Raw genomic sequence first — 23,016 nt, 5'->3', positions numbered from 1 at the left:
TGTCATGATTTAAATCCTCTCTCTGTTGTTCTTTACTCCCCGAGGCCTTCGCCAATTATCATATTCATTCAACCGTATTTATTGAGCGCTTACTCTGTGCACTGTACTAAGCGCTTACTTATACACTCCCACATGCTGAGTGCTCTGCACACAGTAAGCACTTAGTAAATACCACTGATTGACTGTTTAAATATGGTATGAAATTAAGAGGCGGTATTTCAATGGTAAACACGCATGTATTTTATTTGACAGTTTGAAAAATTAAATGAGATTTTCTCTCGAATTAAGAGAGAGTATCTTCAAGTCTGACAATTGGCCACGGCAGGAGGTGTGCCCAGAAAGGGAATCTTCAATACTGTTACTCCTGTCCCCGTCCAGTGATTTTTGAAAATGGATGCGCTCTCATTTGGACTGAACAATTTCTGGACGTGTACAGAATCGACCCTCACCTGTTTCAGCTGATAAATTGTTTTGGAATGATCGCCACCCGTGATCTGATCCAAGAGATCATCCACAATTTTCTTACTGTAACTCCCAGAGTCTTTCACAAATTCCTGTAGGCTGGAAGGAACAGGACAATTAAGTCTTCATTCTAAAACTTTCCCAGACTCACGCTGATATTCCCAATTGTCAACCATTGCCTCTAGACTGGACCCTTGGTGCGGATTGGGAACGTGGCTGTTAATTCCGTTGTACGGTACCCTCCCGGGTGCTTAGTACAGTGCTCTGCCCATAGCGAGCATTCGATAAATACCAATAATTGTTTCATGCCAGAATTTCCTCTTCAATTTTCACCTCCATTTGTCTCATTAAAATGCTCCTCTGCACACTTCTGTCCCTTAAACTTATATATTATATATATATATATATTATATATATATATATATATTATTAAACATATATATGTTTCTGTTTGACATTTCTTTCCATAATGTGGGTTTTCATTTTCAATCAATCAAGGGGATTTAATGAACACTTACTATGTGCAGAGCACTGTACTAAGTGCTTGGGAGACAACAATGAAACACAGTTGTAAGACACGTTCCCTGCCCATAACGAGCTGACCGTCTAGAGGTATGTTTTCATTTCACAATTTGGGAACATTTTTCAGATATCACACGTCTGTCTGGACAGGGAGTCGGAAAAAAAAAACAGCTGTGCCCACGAATGTTATGTCAGCCAAGACGTAAGTACTACAACGTGCCTCCTCCAAAACCCAAGGGTCTTCAAAACCCAATGCTCGCATTATACAAGAACTAACCACAATAAGAAAATACCTTAATGCACACTGTATACCAGTTTCATCTCCATACGCTGCATATAGCAGTTCCATTTCATCTGATTTCAGGTCGCTGAACACAGAATTATTTTGCATGGAAAGAGCGGTACTTGCACTTGTGAGAAATGTGACTAAAAAATGAAGAAAAACACAAGTTGCAAAATTTACTTTGGGAGTGAAACTCCCTCTGTAAAGACAGATTTATTTTCCTTTCGTCCGTTTAGTCCACGATCGTTCCGCCTAAATGTTTACCTCAAACATTGCCTTTCATTTGGATACAATACGGAAGGCCTTTTCTGCAAGGTCAAAATTCATAATTATCACTAATAATAATGACGACTTTGCATTTAGGTGCAGAAGGGGAGAAAAATAGGTAAAGACAACAGGGTCTTGAAGAGGAGTTATTGGTTTTTTAACATAATGGAATTAGGACTAAGGTAACAAAACAAATTTTTTCCCTCATTTTTATTTGGGCCATTTTCCTGGAGGTAGCTGAATATTTCAGGCTTAATTTACCTTTGTTTCTCCTTTCGTCCTTAAAGCCCAGAGTGGTGAAACCCGGTAACAGTTTGCTTGACAGGGAGCTCAGATCCACTGAGTGAGTTTCTTCCTCTGAAATAGTTTGACATTTAAGAACGGCACTGTTCACGAACGATTTGGTATAGTTTATGTTCTTCGATACGTGACTGGGATTATGCACGCCAGAACTCAGCCCCTAGTAAGTGCTTAACAAATACCGCATTCATTATTTATCGTTAATATGAATATCGACAACTTTTTATTTTGATTGGATGAAAGGATACGAGTGAGAACGTGTCTATCACCTCCGTTATACTGTACTCTCCCAAGGGTGGGCAACCTTAGTGTCATCTCTGAGTCTGGTCTTCTACCTCGGGCAGTCAATCCTATTTATGGAGCGCCTACTGGGTACAGAGCACTGTGGGAGAGTACAATCTAACAGACACGTTCCCACGGACTAGAGGGATGGGCTGACAATCTAGAGGGAGGAAAATATTCCAACCGCAGAGGGACACGAACGCTTAATCTTCTACTTCTCGCATCCCAATCGCTAAATCTGTAAATCCTGTGGATGTTCTCCTCCACACGATTTCCCGGATCGGCCCCTTCCTCTCCGCACTTTTGGCCTCCCTCCTGACTCTCTGATCTTTCCACCTCCTTTATTTCTTTTATTCCCTTTATTCATCCCGTCTCCCAGCCCCACAGCCCTTACGTCCACATCTGTAATTTATTTATTGATATTAACGTCTGCCTCCTCTCCTAGACTGAAAGCTCACTGGGGACAGCGAATGTGTCTGTTCTATTGTACTCTCCTGAGCGCTTACCACTGTAAGCGTGCTTACTACACGCAATAAGCGCTCAATGACTCCGATCGACTGACTCCTCGCCTCCAAGCCTCTGCCCTCTTCAGTCTCCCTGCACGGACCGTTTTCCCGACCCGTCATTCCGAACGCTTCGCTATCCGCAAAAGCCGGATTGTTTTGTTCTCAGGTGGCGGCAGGAGGCTTCGTCAAGAGAAACACCTCTTCTGCCCTGAAATGAGGGTCTGTTGGCCAGGCTGGGCGGCTGCAGTGGCTACTAAGTGACTGGCTCTAGGCATCTCACTGGACCCACTGATCAAACGCTATTAAAGTCTTAGAAAACCTCCGTCTCCGCGTGCCAATCGTCAGGGCCAAAGGAAACACAGCTTGGTCTGGCTGACTGGCTTTCTGCATGCAAACAAAACGCACTCTGACGATTATAGGGAAGAAATGAAGGAGACCCGAGAGGAGATTGTATTCCATGTAAAACAGAAAACTATTGCGTCTCTGGGTGTTTCTCTTTAAACATGTACTAAAGCTTCGACCAAATCAGATAAAAGCAGTCGCAACCAAAAACAAATCCAACGGAAGTCTGAGCATCCGGGACTTTTACCTGCTGACAAGACTTGGATACTGCATTCTTCATCTGCCTACTTGGTGTATCTGTGGCCTAAATCCTACCTCTCTGTACCCGCAACGTTCAAAGTGAGGGTTTAATCAGGTTATTTTCTTACAATTCAGTTATACGACTTAATGAGCAAAGAAAATCAGACCGCATATTTACTAGCAGAGAGGCAGCATGGCGTAGTGCAGGCCTGGGAATCAGGTCATGGGTTCTAATCCTGGCTCTCCCACTTGTCTGCTGTGTGACCGTGGGCAAGTCGTTTCACTTCTCAGTGCCTCAGTGACCTCACCTATAAAACGGAGACTGAGGCTGAGCCCCACGTGGGGCAAGGACTGTGTCCAACCTGATTTGATGTACCCACCCCAGTGTTTAGCGGAGTGCCTGGCACATAGTAAGCGCTTAACAAATACCATTATTATTATCTGAAATCCAGCCCTGGAGAAGTCAAATGTTTACCTTCTGCCTCAGGGTCGGATGAATTCACCACACTGTAAAGCAAAGCCCCGTCTCCATTCTTTTTCAGGTAACCCATCTATAGAGTGCAGGAGGTAGAATAAAGGGAACAGAGTTAGTTCTGTTTGCACCGTTACTGTGACAACTCCCCTCTCTAACGCTGAGGAGAGACAAACTTGAAAAACGCCTTTCACTCCTATAATCCCCCAACGTGGCTACTTCGGGAAAGGTATGGACGCGGGCGAACAGTGCTAGAGTGATTCCACAATGAAGCACCTTCATGGGCTTTGAAACTCGATTCGAAAATCCTAGCTTTGTCCAGCCAAATCCATTCAATGGGGAACTATCCGTTCCTCCTCTAGGACTAAAAAAAATTGAATTTGAGCAATGAAATCCCAGTCCGCACCAGTAATTTAGATGACAGAGAATCAGGGTGGCAAGTCACTTAATTTCTCCGTGCTTCAGTTTCCTCATCTGTAAAATGGGGATAAAGACTGTGAGCCCTACGTGGGACAACCTTGATTAGCTTGTATCCCCCCCAGCGCTTAGAACAGTGCTTGGCACACAGTAGGCGCTTAACAAATACCAACATTATTATTATTATTCTGATCCTGGCTCTACCACCTGTCTGCTGGGTGATTTTGGGTAAGTCACTTCACTTATCTGGGCCCCTGGGGATTAATCCCGGGAGGCCCACGTGGGACACGGACTTTGCCCCACCTGATTAGCCTCGGTCTGCCCCAGCGCTTAGTACAGTGCCTGGCACATAGCAAGCGCGTAACGACGACCACAGTTATTGCTATCGTTCCAGTGCGGCCGTACGCAGCCACCTTGCTGTTGGGCAGATATCTGTGGATCCTATCCCGAGCTTCGTCGGCTGCGTGTTCCACCAAGGCCAGGACGTGCTCTTCGGCCGTGCTGTCCGTCAGGCTGCAGGCGTTTCCTTCCGGCTCAAAGATGCAACTAGAACGGAGACGGGACTGCGTGAGTACGTGGGAAAAGCTCTCAGAGCCGGGCCCGGGTTCGTAAGCACTGTCGGGCGGCAAGCTTGGATTCCCGGCGAGCAGAATTCGGAAAACACCGGAATGCTTCTATCTGTGCTATATTGATCCGGGAGCCTAAACACCTTCTTAGTCTGGACTAAGAAGGAAAAGCACTGCCATTAGGGTCCCCGAATGACATTTCATAGAGCTACTGCTTTAGCCCTCATCCTTTTCGAACAATCTTGTGATGAAGTCAAAGAAAAATAACGCCGTCATATAAATGAGTCCTAACGGGATGTTCAAATGCCTCGGAGTCTTCCTAAATAAACAGCAAGCTCGGAGCAAACGTAGGAGGGAGAAAACCCACGCTAAGTGTTGTAAGAGCCCATCTGAAAGGGGAACTGGGTTGAGGGTGGAAAGGGGGACGGGGGTCACCAATGTCATTGTTGAGCCGGTGCTTCCAGGCCACTGTCATATACGGAAGTTCGGGGTTCTTGACCAATTTCTCCGGGCCAAGGGCTACCTGCTCTCCATGACTCCTCGCTCGTTCGGAGCTTGGAGTGGCCAAGGGATCATCTGAAGCTCACAGCGGTCGATGGGGAGGGAGGACGGAGAGAGGCAGATTCATTCATTAATTCATTCGATCGTATTTATTGAGCGCCTACTGTATGCAGAGCACTGTACTAAGCATTTGGGAAAGCATAACATGGCAACAGAGACGGTGGGGTAGAGGAGCTTCTGCTCCTCAAATCCCTCTTTCCTCCTCCATGTATTTATGCCAACTTTTCTCCAGATCAGTATCTACCTCCCCGGAGATGAAGCTCTTAATGGATTCTTTTAGAGTTATTATTGCTAATGCAAGGACACGATCAAAATGCTTAAATATTCAGGGCGGGGTGGACGAATGCACTTTGTAGGAAAATGTAGGGAAACGGCGAATTAGTCGAGAGAAGATAAGGTTGAAGGGAGACTGGATACTGAGTTTTTGTAATCGCCCCCCACCCCTCCACCGTTTTTTCCCTTTAACATTCTACATTAAGCGCTACGTGCCAGGCACTGTACTAAGCGCTGGGGTAGATAGAGGCTAATTAATCAGATGGGACTCAATTCGGGTCCCCACATGGGGCTCACACTCTGAATCCCCATTTTATAGATGAGGTAACTCAAAATAATAATGATGATAATAACCGTGGTATTTGTTAAGTGCTTACACGTGCCCAGCACTGGGGTAGACACAAGGACACGGTCCCAGTCTTAATCCCCATTTTATAGATGAGGTAACTCAAAATAATAATGATGAATAATAACCGTGGTATTTGTTAAGTGCTTACACGTGCCCAGCACTGGGGTAGACACAAGGACACGGTCCCAGTCTTAATCCCCATTTTACAGATGAGGTCACTGAGGCCCGGACAAGCGACTCGCTCAAGGTCACCCAGCAGACGTGCGGCCGAGCCGGGATTAGAACCCACGTCCTCTGACTCTCAGGCTCGGGCTCTTTCCGCTGGGCGGGAGAGAGCGTCCCCCCAAAGAAACCGAGCCCCGGACCCCCGCGGCTTCGACCCGCTGCCCGACGCGGGACGCGCTTGTCCGTCGGAACCGTTACCTAATCACTTCTTTACTTGGCTTTTTGGATTTCTTGGCGGTCTCTACTTGTACGGGGATGACTTCGGGGACGGGCTCCTCAACGGCTGGGTCTTCGTTACCCAAAAGAGCTGCCTGCTGAGAAAAATCCATGTCCTGCATAAACGACACGCTGCGCTTCAAAGCTAACAGCCGTTCCTAGAATCAGAAAGGACAGAGTGGCAGGGACTTTACCTCTCCCTCGTAGCCGAGCCGCTATGATAATGGGATGGGATGGGGATGGCTGTGGCCCTTCGTCCCTAAAATGTCTGAGCGGCCCGGGGCGACGGCGGCTCTGGGGGTCCCGAACGGCCTGGCCGGCCGACTCTTCCGCCGATAACCAACGCGCGGAAAGCGGAGGGGCCGTGTCGGCTTACCTTCCGCCTCGCCCCGCCACGGGCGGGTGACGGCCCGAACGGGCCGTGCTCGTTTAGCGCACGGCAGGGAAAGCCGGACGATTTACTTCCTGGTTCGGAGTCATCGATTAGCACTTCGACTCCCGCGCGTAATTTGAAAATTAGAAGCCCACGTGGAAAGAAAAAAAGGTTTGCGTCTGTGCACGCGTGGGGAGGGGGCGCGAACCGTGGAAGTGCTTTCTACGATAACGGGCGACACACCGTGTGACGGATGGATGGAATAATGTTAATTATCATGATTGGTCATTTTTCTTTTTAAGTGGCAGTGACGCGGAAGCTCTCTTTCGCCTTTATTTTTAATAGGTTTCTTACTTTGCTCATCATCTTAAAGCCTGTGTGGAGGATCTTCTTGGCTAATTTATAGTACACGGTATCGGGTCTGTTGTACGTCATGGCGTTATCACACATCAGTTTGAAATCTGCCTGGAAAAACACAAAGCACATGAACGCTTCATCACATTCGGCAATTCTCTGAATTAGCAGAGGCAGGTCAAGATAACATCCGGTCTCAAAAGAAAAATAAGTCACACTGGTTGCCTTGAGACAGCCCAAGGTAAGCCATTTCTGATGTTTCTCTCACTTCTCTCTTACTGCTTGTGACAACTGCACACAATTTTAAGAATCTAAACAACTTTTCACCCAAGATTTTGTAAAATAGAAAATTCAGGGTTTTTTGACATTCTTCAGGGTTGAGGCAACTCTTAGGTTAACTGGTTGTGGTCCTCCAAGACAGAGCCCAGTTCTGGGACCTGTGAATGTTTTGAAAAGAAGCTGAAGAAAAGAAAGACTGGTAGGATGAGGATTAATGGCACTCTCTCAGCGAGAACTCTGCCGAACAGCTCCGTCAACCTTGAGAGGATCCAGGGTCAAAGGAACTTTCCTTTGAAAAACGAAAAAACCTCCAAAAAACCAACAATCCCAGGTGATTTCCAACTCATCTGGTACCTGAGAAATACACTGAGCTCTAAACAAAGTAATCAACACTGTAAGATCTTTGTGTCCTGGAAAAAGAATAATAAAGTTACAACGTTAAGTAGCAAGTAGGAGATGCGTTTTCTGGGAAATTCGCTTTTTGGAGAAAAAAACGGAAGAATCTAAGGCCTGAGAAGTCGACGATCCACAGGTGAACACAGACCCAGTGGTTTACCGCGCTGGGCACCTCGGGGCGGGTGGTGAGAGGTCTGAAAACCCGCGCTCTGATTCGAGATCTCCCAAGGATCCTCTGCCATCCATAAATGCCAGGACGGACTGGAGGAAGAGGAGGCCGGAGGAAACCCAGACCACCACGGTCGTCCTAGGGAGGAGCCGCACAAATAATGCAAGTGCCTCTGAGGACCCAAATCAATCAATCCATCGGATTTATTGAGCGCTTACTGTGTGCAGAGTACTGAACTAAGTGCTTGGGAAGTACAAGTTGGAAACATATACAGTTCCTACCCAACAGTGGGTTCACAGTCTAAAAGATTTTATTTTTTATTGACTGTCCACCGCGGATCCAGGACATCTTATGGGTTGGTCCACAGCCTGCTTGGACCCACCAATCTCACCATGCTCACTTAGGAGGGGTCCCAGATGCCTGCGAGAGGCGGCTTTACCGATGAAAAACACGAATATAAAAGATAACCGATGCACCCCAGATGGGACTCGAACACACAATCCCTGGCTTAGGAGGCCGGTGCCTTATCCATTAGGCCAAAGGCCTGCAACGAACCTGGAGGGGGGCAGCAATACCTCAATCAATTGTACTGATTCACCGGATTCATGCAATCGTATTTACGGAGCGCAAAGCGCTGTACTAAGCACTCGGCAGAGCACCAACACAACAGAGTTGGTAGCCCCGTCATGAAATCCCAAAATCAAACTCTGAGCTCAACCCAGAAAACTTGGTAGTTGGGCTTTGAGTAATTAGTCTGCCGCTAAAGACGCAACACCCTAGAATTCTGAAGCCTTTATAGTCGAGTAAAAACTCTTTCGCCTGGGAAGCTGCACAGGAACAAACAAAATTCACCTTAAATTCCGTCACCGACTTGTATTCGTTGGCCACGATTTTGTCCTTCATCGTTCCGAAATCCATGGGATGTTTTATTATCATGGAGTACCCTGGGGCGATGGCGTCCGTGACAGGAAAAGCAAAAAACCCATGAGGATCTTTCCTAAATAAAGCGAGAACACAATACATTTTTACTAGAAAATCACACGACTGTGGCTTTTAACACACTTATTTATCCTAAATGTATGTAATTGGTAATAATTTAACAAAACAGGTTTTCAGAAAAAGATAATTCACACTTATCTGGGGTGTGTTTTCTTTTTTTAGTAGTAGTAAAAATAACAGCAGTAGGGGAATCAATGGTATTAAAACACTTATTTGGGGTGTGACTTCTTTCTCTAGTAGTAGTAAAAATAACAGCAGTAGGGGAATCAATGGTAGTTACTGAGCATGTAATGCACTGTACTATATGCTTGGGAAAAGCAACAGAATCACAAGAAACATTTCCTGGCCACAAGGATCTTAAAACTCTAGTGTGGGAGATAAACATAGAAATAGTCACAAGGAGTGGAAATGGAATAAATAAAATCATATGTCCATTCGAATACACATAAACGCACGCTGGCTGAGAATGGGCGTATACAAACATATAAGTTCAGGAGGCAGCTGAAGGGTTGACAGATTAAGGGGAGCGATGATTAGTTTTGAAAGGCTTGTTAAAGGGGACGGGATCTTAGAGAGTTTGAAGGGTGATGGGGGGAAGGGTTGAGGTCTGGTGGATTTGGGGTAGGGGGGAGTTATGGATTCAGGGGAGACGGTTAATTCTATTTATTTTATTTGGTTTATATGTTTTGTTTTGTTGTCTGCCTCCTCCTTCTAGACTGTGAGCCCGCTGTAGGGTAGGGACCGTCTCCATATGTTGCAAACTTGTACTTCCCAAGCGCTTAGTACAGTGCTCTGCACACAGTAAGCGCTCAGTAAATACGACTGAATGAATGAATGAGATGGTGAGCAAAGCTAGAGTAGGGGAACGCCAGGAGGTGGACCTAGGAGGAGCTTATTAGAGTGCACGTGGTAAGCACTCAGTAAATCATAATAATAGCATTTATTAAGTGCTTACTATGTGCAAAACACTGTTCTAAGCACTGAGCACTGTTCTAAATAGCACTGACTGATTGATCGGATGAGGTGGTGAGCCTCGGAAAGGAGTCTTCGCTTGATGTGAACGGCTGGAGAGAGGCTGGAGGCAAAGAGGCCAATTTTTTAATAATTGTGGGCCTCAGTTGTGTCTGTAGAGCTGGAGAGGCCGGGGTGGATCCATAGGATGTTCTGGTGGAAGATGGAGCAGGCTTTAGCAGTACGTGGCACAATACCGAGCTACTACCTTGTCAGAGGAGACGGGGAAGGGGGAAGGAGAGAAGGGTATAGGAAGGAAGCTGAGACTTTTGGTTCTGGGCCTGCCGAGAGTTGGAAGTGCCAAGTGGAGAAAGCCTGGAGGCGAGAGGCGAATCAAGCGTGGACAGTGCAGGAAGGATTGATGGGAGTGTCACCCACCTGCAAACCCGGCACGGAAATTCTCCCCAAATCTGTTTCTATCGTGCCTCCGTTTGGAGACTAAATTTTTGGTTCCTGTTAGGAAGCCTCAATTGGTGGGAAGGGCACTTCTGAAAGGGCCTCACTATAATGGGGAGCCACATGGGAGCTGAGGACCATGTCCCAGCTGGCACACATATGCTCACACACACACTCTCTCTCTCCCCCTCTCTCACACACTCTCGAACAGGTCTTACCTCTGAAGTTGGCGGAGGAAATGCTCTAACAGCTGCTGAATGGGCGTACTCTCACTTTCAGCTGGCAATTAAAAAAAAAAAACGGCAAATGATCACAAAATTTCAACGCGAAGGAGAGATCCCGAGGGTCACGTCCCCATCCACTCCGGCCGGAACAAAAGGCATCTTTTTTTAACCGTTGGATGCATGACGTGGCCAGATGGGAGGGAAATCAAGCTGTGTGGCCTTTTTAGACTGTGAGCCCACTGTTGGGTAGGGACTGTCTCTATGTGATGCCAATTTGTACTTCCCAAGCGCTTAGTACAGTGCTCTGCACATAGTAAGCGCTCAATAAATACGATTGATTGATTGATTGATTGATTAGGCAAGGCACTCAAGAAGTGGCACTTTCTTTTCGATGAGGTAGTCCCCTACGCTTTCCAGCCGAGGGCTACACAAATGTAGCTTGTCTTCAGTTTCAATCATCACAACACAAATTTACTAACAAAAGGCTGAAGTGAGAAATTTAAGCCTTTGAAAGGAAATGCTGAAAACTCCTAGATATTGGAGGTTTGTTGTTTTTTTTTTTTACTGACGAGAGAAAAGCCACGAGTGTTGAATTTCTTGAAAAGGATTCCCACGCTACTTGAACTGACAGATTTAAGGAACCAATTCATATAAATGCCATCGCTCCAAGTTAGCTCCGATAGCTGCCGTAACACAGCCACTCAGAATGACCGGGGAGGATAACGACGATGGTTTCGTTAAGCGCTTACTATGTGCCAAGCTCTCTTCTAAAAGCTGGAGTAGAAACAAGGTTATCAGGTTGTCCCACGTAGGGCTCACAGTTTAATCCCCATTTTACAGAGGAGGGAACTGAGGCCCAGAGAAGTTAAATTGCCCAAAGTCACCCAGCCGACAAGCGGTAGAGCCGGGATGAGAAGCCACGACCTCTGTCTCCCAAGCCCGGGCTCTTTCCACTGAGCCACGCTGCTTCTGGGAAAGTAAAATATATCACAATTTAAGCTCGATGATTTTTGTCCAGCATTTCATGCTGGAAGTCGCACCCGGATGACCCCAGATCATGCTGGTGCCTGCTGAAATGAATCCCAATTAAACCCCGCGGACTCATTCCGGTTTGAGTTCGTGCCCTTAAGCGTCTGTTCAAAACTGACAGGAAAGCCGTGAACCGCAACCTGTCGGAAAAGCTTCTTTCGACGAACCTTTAAACCCCACGGTAACGCAACTTACCAGGCTGAGTCCGGCACGCTCGGACCGGCCGATCTGGCGGCGGTTCAACTTCCACCTTCTTCCTTGGATCAAAGTCATCTGTCTCTCCCTCCGTGTCGCAGTGCTCTTTCTCACGTTTCCTTTTCTTCTCTTCCTGCAAGGTAAAAGCTCTTTATAATAATAAGGATGATGGCATTTATTAAGCGCTTACTATGTGCAATGCACTGTTCTAAGCGCGGGGAGGGTACAAGGTGATCAGGTTGTCCCACGGGGGGCTCACAGTCTTAATTCCCATTTTACAGATGAGGTAACTGAGGCTCAGAGAAGTGACTTGTCCAAAGTCACACAGCTGACAATTGGCAGAGCTGGGATTTGAACCCATGACCTCTGACTTCAAAGCCCGGGCTTTTTCCACTGAGCCACGCTGCTTCTCTTCTTCCTTTATGGAAGGAATCAATCAGTGGTATTTACTGAGCGTTTTCTATGTGCACAGAGCACGGTACTAAGTGCTTGGGAGAGCACAGTACAACTTTTATTGATTCAATCCTATTTATTGAGCGCTTACTGTGTGCAGGGCACCGTACCACATTCCCTGACCATAAACAAGCTCACGGTCTACAGGGGACGTCTCCAAATGACTTGCCTGACCAGAGTTCCTTAGCCTCGCCGGCCCAATTCTCTTGCAAATTTCTGATTAAAACGATGGTGACGGAAAATTGTTTTTCTTCATCATCCCGTCCCTGTGGTGAGACTTCCATGGGCTCATCCCACACAGCGGGACTCGGAGCCAAGTTCCCACGGTCATTACGAGCCGAGAAAAGAGGGAAAAGTAGTGGGAGGGGCCTTAATGTTCACAAGATTATTTTAAAACTCAGGTGTTGAATCGATGAATCCAATGGATGCATTAATAAAAGAAGGTGAAAGGCGGGGGTGGAAGTGGAGAGGCAGTGTGGCCTAATGGAAAGAGCACATGCCTGGGGGTCGGAAGGGTTGGGTTCTAATCCTGGCTCTCCCACTCGTCAGCTGGGTGTCCTGGGGCAAGGCACTTAACTCAGTTACCTCATCTGTAAAATGGGCACGAAATCCTCCTCCGACTTGGACTTGAGCCCAATGATGGTCTCACCCTGAAACTGGCATTTTTTTTTCTTGTATCGACTCCAGTGCTTAGTTCGGCGCTTAGAACAGTGCTTTGCACATGGTAAGCGCTTAACAAATACCATCATCATTACTATTATTACGGTGCCTGGCCCAGGATAAGGGCTTAACAGATACCACTAAAGAAAAAAAAGGAAACTCGCAGTGGTTAGGTCTGGGGCGTCGAAGGAATGAGAGCCGTTGGGAATGGGTGATACTGGAGAGGAAGGGAGGCCAGGCCCCGGGGGCTTTCAGGAGGCTGGAAGAATAGGAACGGCTGAAGGAAAGGGACACAGGGAGAGCGTGAGGAAAGCCCCTCCTTTCCCAGCCAAGAGTTCCCCTCCCTCCCCAGCGCGATGCCCGCTTGCCATTTTGGCAACAGAAATTTTTTTACTGTATCCTCTTGCTGGGCCTCCATCACGCCTGTCCTGCTGTCAATTCCTGGCCCTCGTCCTCTCTCTGGCCTCGAACGCCCTCCCTCCTCAAATCTGCCAAAAAATCACTCTCCCACCCTTCAAAGTCCTACTGAAAGCCCACCTCCTCCGAGAGGCCTCCCCAGACTAAGCCCCCCTTTTCCTCAGCTCGCCTCAACTCGTTCCCTTTGCTCTTCCCCCGCCCCGGCCCCACAGCACTTATGTACGTATCTATAATTCTATTTATTTCTACCGATGCCTGTTTACTTGTTTTGATATCTGTCTCCTCCCTTCTAGACTGGAAGCCTGGTGTGGGCAAGGACTGTCTCTCTTTATTGCTGAATTGTACTTTCATCATCATCATCAATCGTATTTATTGAGCGCTTACTGTCTGCAGAGCACTGTACTAAGCGCTTGGGAAGTCCAAGTTGGCAACATCTAGAGACAGTCCCTACCCAACAGTGGGCTCACAGTCTAAAAGGGGGAGACAGAGAACAAAACCAAACATACTAACAAAATAAAATAAATAGAATAGATATGCACAAGTAAAATAGAGTAACAAATATGTACAATTTTCAATACAATACAATGTACAATACAATAAGAACAATATGTACTTTCCATGTTTAGTACAGTGCACTGCACACAGTAAGCGCTCAATAAATACGATTGAATGAAGGAATGTAATCCTTCTGGGAGGAAGATGAAAAATGGCGACCTTTCTATTTTATACGAAAAGTCCCAATTTTGCTTTCAAGATCTATTTTGTCGTCGTTCCCACGAAAGGCGTACGCCGCTTTCCCGTGCGGTCGAGCTACTGCTTACCTTTCGTTTTCTCCTCTCCTCGTCGTCCAGGTGCTTTTCTTTCTCCTTCTCGGACTTCTTTTTCTTTTTCTTCTTTTTCTCTTTATGTCGTTCTCGCTCGTGGTCCGATCTGTCGTCATAGTAACTAGAATCATGCCCGGATCCCGAGAGTTCAGTCACTTCACTTCCTCCAACTTTAAGGACCAATTTCAGGGGTTTGTCCAGGGGTTTGTCTACATAATCTAAACCAAGACACAAACATTCAACAGCTGATAAACAATTCCACTACACCCGCTTAAATGCTTTAGCAATGACAGTTGTCCCCAGGTCAATGGCAAACCTTTAATCTACTCTATTAAAGTAATAAAGATGTTGGTTGTCAAAAACTCTTGTTGTAGTGATGTGGTCCTCCTGGATTCAGGTAGGAAAAGTGGGCAGATGCTTTTGTGTTGGGTTAAGTGCTTACTACAGTGCTTTGCACTCACCTCCTCCAGGAGGCCTTCCCAGACTGAGCCCCTTCCTTCCTCTCCCCCTCATCCCCCTCTCCATCCTCCCCATCTTACCTCCTTCCCATCCCCACAGCAACTGTATATATGTATATATGTTTGTACATATTTATTACTCTATTTATTTTATTTGTGCATATCTATTCCATTTATTTTACTTTGTTAGTATGTTTGGTTTTGTTCTCTGTCTCCCCCTTTTAGACTGTGAGCCCACTGTTGGGTAGGGACTGTCTCTATATGTTGCCAACTTGGACTTCCCAAGCGCTTAGTACAGTGCTCTGCACACAGTAAGCGCTCAATAAATACGATTGATTGATTGATTGATTTGCACACAGTGAGCGCTCAATAAATAGGACTGATAGGTGTGGAACACCATTATTTTAATTAGGGAATGTGCTTTATATATTTACATCAACATTTATTAATGACATACATTTATCTGAGTAATTACTATGCCATTTTTCAACGATAAACTCAATTCTCTGACAACATGAGGGCTGCATTACTGCAGAACCTCAAAGAAAAACTCTTTAGGTGTGAAGCAGTGTGGCCTCTTGGACAGAGCAGGGGACTGGGCGTCAGAGGATCTGGGTTCTAATCCTGGCCCTACTACCTGTCTGCTGTGTGACCTTGGGAAAGTCACTTAATTTCCCTGTGCCTTAGTTGCCTCATCTGTAAACTACGAGCCCTACACGGGACATGGACTGTGTCTAACCTGACGAGCTTGCCTAATAATGATGGCATTTGAGAGGCGCTCACTATGTGCCAAGCACTGTTCTAAGCACTGGATGTACCCCGGCAATTAACGCAGAGAAGCAGCGTGGCTCAGAGGAAAGAGCCCGGGCTTTGGAGTCAGAGGTCATGGGTTCAAATCCCAGCTCCGCCGATTGTCAGCTGTGTGACTTTGGGCAAGTCACTTAAGTTCTCTGTGCCTCAGTTCTGTAAATTGGGGATGAAGACTGTGAGCCCCCAGTGGGACAACGTGATCACCTTGAGAACAGTGCTTTGCACATAGTAAGTGCTTAATAAATGCCATCATTATTATTATAATAACAAAACCCATAATAAACTATTATTATTATATTGTACTCTCCCAAGCGCTTAGTACGGTGCTCTGCACACAGTAAATACAACTGAATGAAATACCACAAAAGAGTGAGTATCCATCTCTTTCTTCCGATACTCTAGTGTGCGCTATCCACAGAGATAGATGTGCTTGGGAGAACTTTCCCTAATTCCGTGGCCACATCCAATCCAAAACGCGTGGGAAAAGCGTGTGCTTTGGAATAATAATAATAACGATGGGATTTATTAAGCGCTTACTATGTGCAAAGCACCGTTCGAAGCGCTGGGGAGGTTACAGGGTGATCAGGTTGTCCCACTGGGGGCTCACAGTCTTAATCCCCATTTTCCAGATGAGGGAACTGAGGCCCAGAGAAGTGAAGGCCCTGCTGAGAGCTCACCTCCTCCAGGAGGCCTTCCCAGACTGAGCCCCTTCCTTCCTCTCCCCCTCGTCCCCCTCTCCATCCCCCCCATCTTAACTCCTTCCCTTCCCCACAGCACCTGTATATATGTTTGTACATATTTTTTTTACTCTATTTATTTATTTATTTATTTTATTTGTACATATCTATTCTATTTATTTTATTTTGTTAGTATGTTTGGTTTTGTTCTCTGTCTCCCCCTTTTAGACTGTGAGCCCACTGTTGGGTAGGGACTGTCTCTATATGTTGCCAATTTGTACTTCCCAAGCGCTTAGTACAGTGCTCTGCACATAGTAAGCGCTCAATAAATACGATTGATGATGATGATGATGATGATGAAGTGACTTGCCCAAAGTCACACAGCTGGGATTTGAATCCACGACCTCTGACTCCAAAGCCCGGGCTCTTTCCACCGAGCCACGCTGCTTCTCTAAAGCAGAACCGGAAGAACAGACTGTAGTCATCAAAAGGGAAAAACTGAGGTCGGCAGGGTGGGAATTAATAAATTTGAATCTGGGTGGTGGCGAGTCAGAGCTCTGGGGGCTCAGGTCAAGTTCTTGGTGAAAGGTGGCCAGTATAGTCGCATCAGGACTTTCGGATCCGCTACCATCCATCCAACTGCTGTGGACAGTTGGTGAGAGAATGAGATAAGCTATGGGGAGAGGTGAGCCCACTGTTGGGTGGGGACTGTCTCTATATGTTGCCAATTTGTACTGCCCAAGCGCTTAGTACAGTGCTCTGCACATAGTAAGCGCTCAATAAATACGATCGATGAATACCTGGATGAAGGACAGATCTCTTCCCAACTCTCCTGGCTCTTCCCAAGCACCCTTAGCCAGAGTCAGTCTAGCTGTTGTTGCCCCCCAATCAATCAATCAATCAATCAATCGTATTTATTGAGCGCATACTATGTGCAGAGCACTGTACTAAGCGCTTGGGAAGTACAAATTGGCAACACATAGAGACAGTCCCTACCCAACAGTGGGCTCACAGTCTAAAAGGGGGAGACAGAGAACAGAACCAAACATACCAACAAAATCCCCCCCGTGATTCCTGCATTCCAGTCCTTTCCCAAGCCCCATCAGATTTCAGGGCTCCTACCTTGGTTCTTACTGACGAAAAACTAATAAATCTAGGAGAAACGGGAAGATACGGTGCAGTACGTGGTAATCGCCAAACCAGATAACAGCTTCGCATTCGCTAATACTTGGGGGGAAAAAAATCCCAGAATCTCCCTCTCCTCCGCAAATAAACAATTTACATTTGGCACCAACCTTTCCACCCCTAATCTTGCCTCCGGCCACTGCCGTGTTCAAAGCTCTGCTCCCAAGCCAGGGCGGGAAGCAGAGAAAGCAGGGCACCCCAACCTGGCTTCCAGATTTGGACTGGTCTGCGTTAGGTGTGTGGCACTTCAGATCTGCCCCACCAGCCTCTCCCCGACACCCTTCCACACTCGTATACGGTCATTATCTCATCCCCGGCACGAATCCGCCCACGGGATAAACCGCATACTGAATCAGCCTAATGGAACAGAATCCACCATAATTTAATTGAAAGGCCGTCTGCCCCTCTAGACCCTAAGCTCCACGTGAGCACGGAACGCATCGACCAACTTGGCTGTACCGTTCTCTTCAAGCACTTGGTTCAATGTTCCGCACACAGTGAGTGCTCAATAAATACCACTGATGGATTGATTCTCTTTGACGGTGACACAAAGGATGTCTGCGGTTTCGTGACCGCTCTCCTCGACCTACGCCCTCCTCCCCATCTTTTCTCTCTAGCCACTCACCATGAACCGGACATCCAAGACCTCATCCGACCCCTTCTCGTCCGGCTGAAATTTCCTGTCCGCGCGACATACGGGGGAAATGAATTCCCCGCTTTGAAACGACGGCTCCTTTCACCTTCAAGTTTCGGTGGATGCTCCCCAGGTCACGGTCGGTGACAGTTCACTCTTACGTTTCAGAGACGTTTCCTCTCGGTCTTTGTCTCTCCAGACCGAAGCCTCCTAATTTCTTTTAATCTATCCTTGCTTAAAGGATCGGCTTCATCTCTTCCATGCCCAACCCGCACCTGCTCAAATACGCACACCCTCGTGGCATATAATACCCACCTGCAGAAACACATACAGGACGCCAGAATCCATCCATTCGCCCGGAACATTCAAACCCACACTCCCCTACCTCCGCTCACACGGGAAGGGGGAATGAGAAGTCCAATGATACATTATGTCGCTAACCCCGGGTGTGTTTTCTGAAGGCAAAGAGCTCCAACACAGCGGCCTGAGTATTCCGAATTCCATCAGGCAGAGGATGACTAGAAGCATTTTGTTGGCTTCTAGGCCTTTCGTTCAGTTTGCTTTTTTTGCTTCGACTCGGCTTTTTCCAGAATCTTATTCCTAGCCCTCGCAACCTTCCATCTTGGAAAACCCCATTACGTATGTTACTTAAAAAAAAGTCTGGGGGAGCTTTAATGCTTCAGTTGATTCTCTGTTCTCGGTGCATTTAATGTTACCAACAAACAACCACACAAATAATCAAGAACCTCATCTTACTTGCCTCTCTCAAACAGAATACTGTTGTCACAGGGAAGCTTAAAGTGGAGTTTGCGGACTCTCAGAGGTCCCCCAACATTCGTGTGGGGATCTGTTGGGCCAGAAGATGCTGCTGAGGTATCAGAGCCTGGGGTGAGAAATAAGAAGAAGTGACTTGAAGGCATATTCTGAGGGCAGAGCGGAAAGGAGAAGAGTGGGAACCGAAAGACACCCAGACTGGAAGGCGTCGGGGCGAGGGGTGGAAAATTCAGGATAAAAACGGAGCCAGAGGGACAGATTGCAAAAATGAAGGCAGATACCAAAAATCCAGGGGTGAAAAACACACAACCTTTGAAAATGTCTGGGTTTCAGGGTCTCCATGTGTAAAATGGAGAAACACCATGAGGGTTATTTAGCCCGAAATGGTCACTAAAATCCTTCAAGGACAGTTGGGATACGTGAAACAGGTAGTCTCACTCTTCCTTTTGCTCTATGTTTCCACGGTCAACCAATCAATCAATCAATGGTAGTTTCTGAGCGCTTACTGTTTGCAGAGGACTGTACTAAGTGCTTGAGAGAGCTGGTAGACATGAACCCTGCCCTCAAGAAGCTTACTCTCACTGTCCTCTTTTGGTGGAGAGGATCTGGGTCAAAGGAAGCGGGGAGCAAGAAATACCAAGCAACGGCAACCAAGTCGTTCAGAGGAAAATTTTAACCTGAAAACTGCCGGAGACTAGGTCGCCTACTCTAGGCTGGCATTACAAAATGACACTGAAATATCCTTACGAGTCAGACCAGTGGTTCATCCGGTCCAGGATTCTGTCTCGGACCGGCACGGGGAGGCTCGGGAAGAACCCTGCGATGGTTACCCTCCCCGGATGCTCCGCTTCCTAGTCGGGAACGGACCACTCGAGACCCTTTCCACCTTTATACCCTTACCGCATTTCCACCTAAGTTCCTAGCTTTCCCTCATTTTAGATCTTTGCGATGCTCTTATCCCGATCGTCGCCCTCGGAAAAATCGTAGCCAAGGCGACCGGCCTAGAGTCGAGATTCTCAGCCTGTTGTGCAGGAGCACGCCAGAGGTCAAAACGCCTTGGGACGCTGCTCTCCCCGGGGAGGGGTGGAAATGCTGTTGAGATGGTGAGAAGGGCAGCGGGAAAGGAAAGCGAGTAGAGCGAGTAAGGGGAAAAAGTGACAGCAATAAAAAAAAAGAACGTTATTAAAGTTAGCACGCTGACTCTCTCCATGGAGGGTGGGGGAAGGAGGGGATAAGGGGGGGAGGGAGATAAGGGGAGAGGGAGACAAGGAGACAAGGGGAGGCTAACAAGGGGGAGGCCGGCATGGGGTGGCTGATGAGGTGGCTGATGTGTAAGCGCTTAGTACAGTGCTCTGCACATCGTAAGCGCTCAATAAATACTATTGATTGATTGAGGAAGGGGGAAAGGGTGAGGGCGACAAGGGGGAGGCGGACAAGGAAGAGAGGGGCAACGGGGAGGGGGGCAAGGGGAAGGGTGATAAGGGAGAGGGGGACAAGAGGGAAGGAGACAAGGGGAGGGCGATGAGGGGGCCAAGACGGAGGGCGACAAGAGGGAGGGCGACCAGGGGAAGGGCGGCCAAAGAGTGGGGGTCAGAAGAGAGAGGGACAAGAGAGAGGGGGGACTAGGGAAAGAGGGACTAGGGAAAGGGGGACAAGAGGGAGGGGGACAAGAGAGAGGGGGACAAGAGGGAAGGAGACAAGGGGAGGGTGACAAGAGGGAGGGCGACCAGGGGAAGGGCAACAGGAGAGAGGGGGATAAGAGAGAGGGTGACAAGAAAGTCGGAGACAAGGGGAGGGGTGACAAGGGACAGGGAGACAGGGGGGCAAGAGAGAGGGGGACGAGAAAGACGGGGACAAGGGGAGGGGTGACAAGGGAGTGGGAGACAAGGGGAAGGGTGACAAGGGGAAGGGTGACAAGGTGGGGGACAAGGGGAAAGGTGACAAGGGAGAAGGGGGACAAGAGAGAGAGGGGACAAGGGGAAGGGGAACCAAGGAAAGGGGGACAAGAGGGAGGGGGACAAGGGGAAGGGGGACAAGAGGGGGGGACAAGAGAGAAGGGAGATAAGGGGAAGGGGGAGTAGGGAAAGGGGGACAAGAAGGAAGGGACATAAGGGGAAGGGGTAGTAGGGAAAGGGGGACAAGAGGGAGGGGGACAAGGGGAAGGGGGACAAGAGAGACGGGAGATAAGGGGAAGGGGGAGTAGAGAAAGGGGGACAAACGGGGGGCGAGAGGGAGGAGAACAAGGTGGGGGGACAAGGGGAAGGGCGACAAGAGGGGGGACAAGAGGGAGGGGCAAAGGGGACACGGGGAAGGGCGACAAGGGGGATGAGGAGGAGGAGGCAGGTCCGGGTGTGAGGGGCTACATCAGGGGTCGGGGCCTGGAGGAGGGCGGGCCGGGGCCGTCGGGGGGCCCGCCCGGCTGCCGCCCACCGCCGGGGAGGGGAGGGGAGTAGGTGTTGTGGGCTCTCACCGTTGTAGGCCGCCCGCCATTCGGCCTTGTGCTTCTTGTGCTTCTTCCCCATGGCGGGATGGGGACCGGCCGCCCTGCTGCCCAGGCCCAGCCCGGAAGTGACGTCAGGAGAGCGGGGGGGGGCTACAGATGTTTGGACGCCTTTAGTACTCGATTGATTGATTGATTGATTTTATTTCGACAGATTTATTCTGTTCATTTTATTGGCTTAATATGTTTTGTTTTGTTGCCTGTCTCCCCCTTCTAGACTGCGAGCCCGCTGTTGGGGGGGGACCGTCTCTAGGTGTTGCCAACTTGGGCTTCCCAAGCGCTTAGTACAGTGCTCTGCACACACTAAGCGCTCAATAAATACGATTGAATGAATGACTGAATGAATGAGTACTTCCGGGTCAGGCCCCGCCTTACCTCCTTCCCCTTCCCCACAGCACCTGTAGACATGTTTGTACGTATTTATTACTCTATTTATTTATTTTGTTTGTACATATTTATTCTATTTTATTTTGTCAATATGTTTTGTTTTGTTGTCTGTCTCCCCCTTCTGGACTGTGAGCCCGCTGTTGGGTAGGGACCGTCTCTAGAGGTTGCCCACTTGCACTTCCCAAGCGCTTAGTACAGTGCTCTGCATATAGTAAGCGCTCAATAAATACGATTGAGTGAATAAATGACTGACAGAATGAGTACTTCCATGTCAGGCCCCGCCTGGGCGAGCAGCAGGGCGGCCCAGGGGGAGGAACTACTTCGGGGATTGTGAGCCCGCTTTTGGGTTGGGACCGCCTCTATAGGTGGCCAACTTGGACTTCCCAAGCGCTTAGTACAGTTCTCTGCACGTAGTGAGCGCTCAATAATTAGGATTGAATGAATAAATGACTGACAGAATGAGTACTTCTGGTCCAGGCCCCGCCTGGGCGAGGAGCAGGGCGGCCCAGGGGGGTGGGACTGTGAGCCCTCTGATGGGTAGGGACCACCTCTATAGGTTGCTAACTTGGACGTCCCAAGCGCTTAGTACAGTGCTCTAAATATAGTAAGCGCTCAATAAATACGATTTGAGTGAATAAATGACTGACAGAATGAGTACTTCCATGTCAGGCCCCGCCTGGGCGAGGAGCAGGGCGGCCCAGGGGGGTGGGACTGTGAGCACTCTGATGGGTAGGGACCGCCTCTATAGGTTGTCAACTTGGACGTCCCAAGCGCTTAGTACAGTGCTCTGCACATAGTAAGCGCTCAATAAATAGGATTGAACGAATAAATGACTGACAGAATGAGCACTTCCGGGTCAGGCCCCGCCTGGAAGAGGAGCAGGGCGGGACTGTGAGCCCTCTGATGGGTAGGGACCGCCTCTATAGGTTGCTAACTTGGACGTCCCAAGCGCTTAGTACAGTTCTCTGCACATAGTAAGCGCTCAATAAATAACGATTGAGTGAATAAATGACTGACAGAATGAGCACTTCCGGGTCAGGCCCCGCCTGGGCGAGGAGCGGGGCGGGACTGTGAGCCCTCTGATGGGTAGGGACTGTCTCTATAGGTTGCCAACTTGGACGTCCCAAACGCTTAGTACAGTGCTCTGCACATAGTAAGCGCTCAATAAATACGATGGAGTGAATAAATGACTGACAGAATGAGTACTTCCATGTCAGGCCCCGCCTGGGCGAGGAGCAGGGCGGCCCAGGAGGGCGGGACTGTGAGCCCTCTGATGAGTAGGGACCGCCTCTATAGGTTGCTAACCTGGACGTCCCAAGCGCTTAGTACAGTTCTCTGCACATAGTAAGCGCTCAATAAATAGGATTGAACGAATAAATGACTGACAGAATGAGTACTTCCGGGTCAGACCCCGCCTGGAAGAGGAGCGGGGCGGGACTGTGAGCCCTCTGATGGGTAGGGACCGCCTCTATAGGTTGCCAACTTGCACGTCCCAAGCGCTTAGTACAGTTCTCTGCACATAGTAAGCG

General features: G+C 48.3%; 1 protein-coding gene across 6 annotated transcripts in view; it reads right to left on the bottom strand.

Moving 5' to 3' along the window:
* Positions 1 to 21,152, bottom strand: part of BRD9 (bromodomain containing 9) — a 28,545-nt gene extending 7,393 nt beyond the window's left edge. Inside the window, exons 1-13 of one of the 6 annotated variants that reach the window (XM_038770383.1) lie at positions 21,071 to 21,152; positions 18,587 to 18,709; positions 14,060 to 14,280; positions 11,709 to 11,841; positions 10,479 to 10,539; positions 8,707 to 8,851; positions 7,011 to 7,121; positions 6,266 to 6,441; positions 4,507 to 4,639; positions 3,680 to 3,755; positions 1,796 to 1,891; positions 1,278 to 1,410; positions 450 to 561 (exon numbers count right to left, since the gene is read on the bottom strand). In XM_038770383.1, coding sequence (XP_038626311.1) covers positions 450 to 561; positions 1,278 to 1,410; positions 1,796 to 1,891; positions 3,680 to 3,755; positions 4,507 to 4,639; positions 6,266 to 6,441; positions 7,011 to 7,121; positions 8,707 to 8,851; positions 10,479 to 10,539; positions 11,709 to 11,841; positions 14,060 to 14,280; positions 18,587 to 18,709; positions 21,071 to 21,122 — 1,572 coding nt within the window. In that variant the 5' untranslated portion in view covers positions 21,123 to 21,152. The remainder of the gene's footprint in view (positions 1 to 449; positions 562 to 1,277; positions 1,411 to 1,795; positions 1,892 to 3,679; positions 3,756 to 4,506; positions 4,640 to 6,265; positions 6,442 to 7,010; positions 7,122 to 8,706; positions 8,852 to 10,478; positions 10,540 to 11,708; positions 11,842 to 14,059; positions 14,281 to 18,586; positions 18,710 to 21,070) is intronic. The other 5 variants (XM_038770384.1, XM_038770385.1, XM_038770386.1 and 2 more) reach the window with 5 other exon arrangements.
* Between the last annotated feature and the right edge of the window lie 1,864 nt (positions 21,153 to 23,016).

This window comes from Tachyglossus aculeatus, chromosome X3 (genome assembly GCF_015852505.1).
Source record: "Tachyglossus aculeatus isolate mTacAcu1 chromosome X3, mTacAcu1.pri, whole genome shotgun sequence".
In the NCBI taxonomy this organism is placed as follows: Eukaryota; Metazoa; Chordata; class Mammalia; order Monotremata; family Tachyglossidae; genus Tachyglossus; species Tachyglossus aculeatus.
This window is presented reverse-complemented; position numbering and strand designations above follow the sequence as displayed.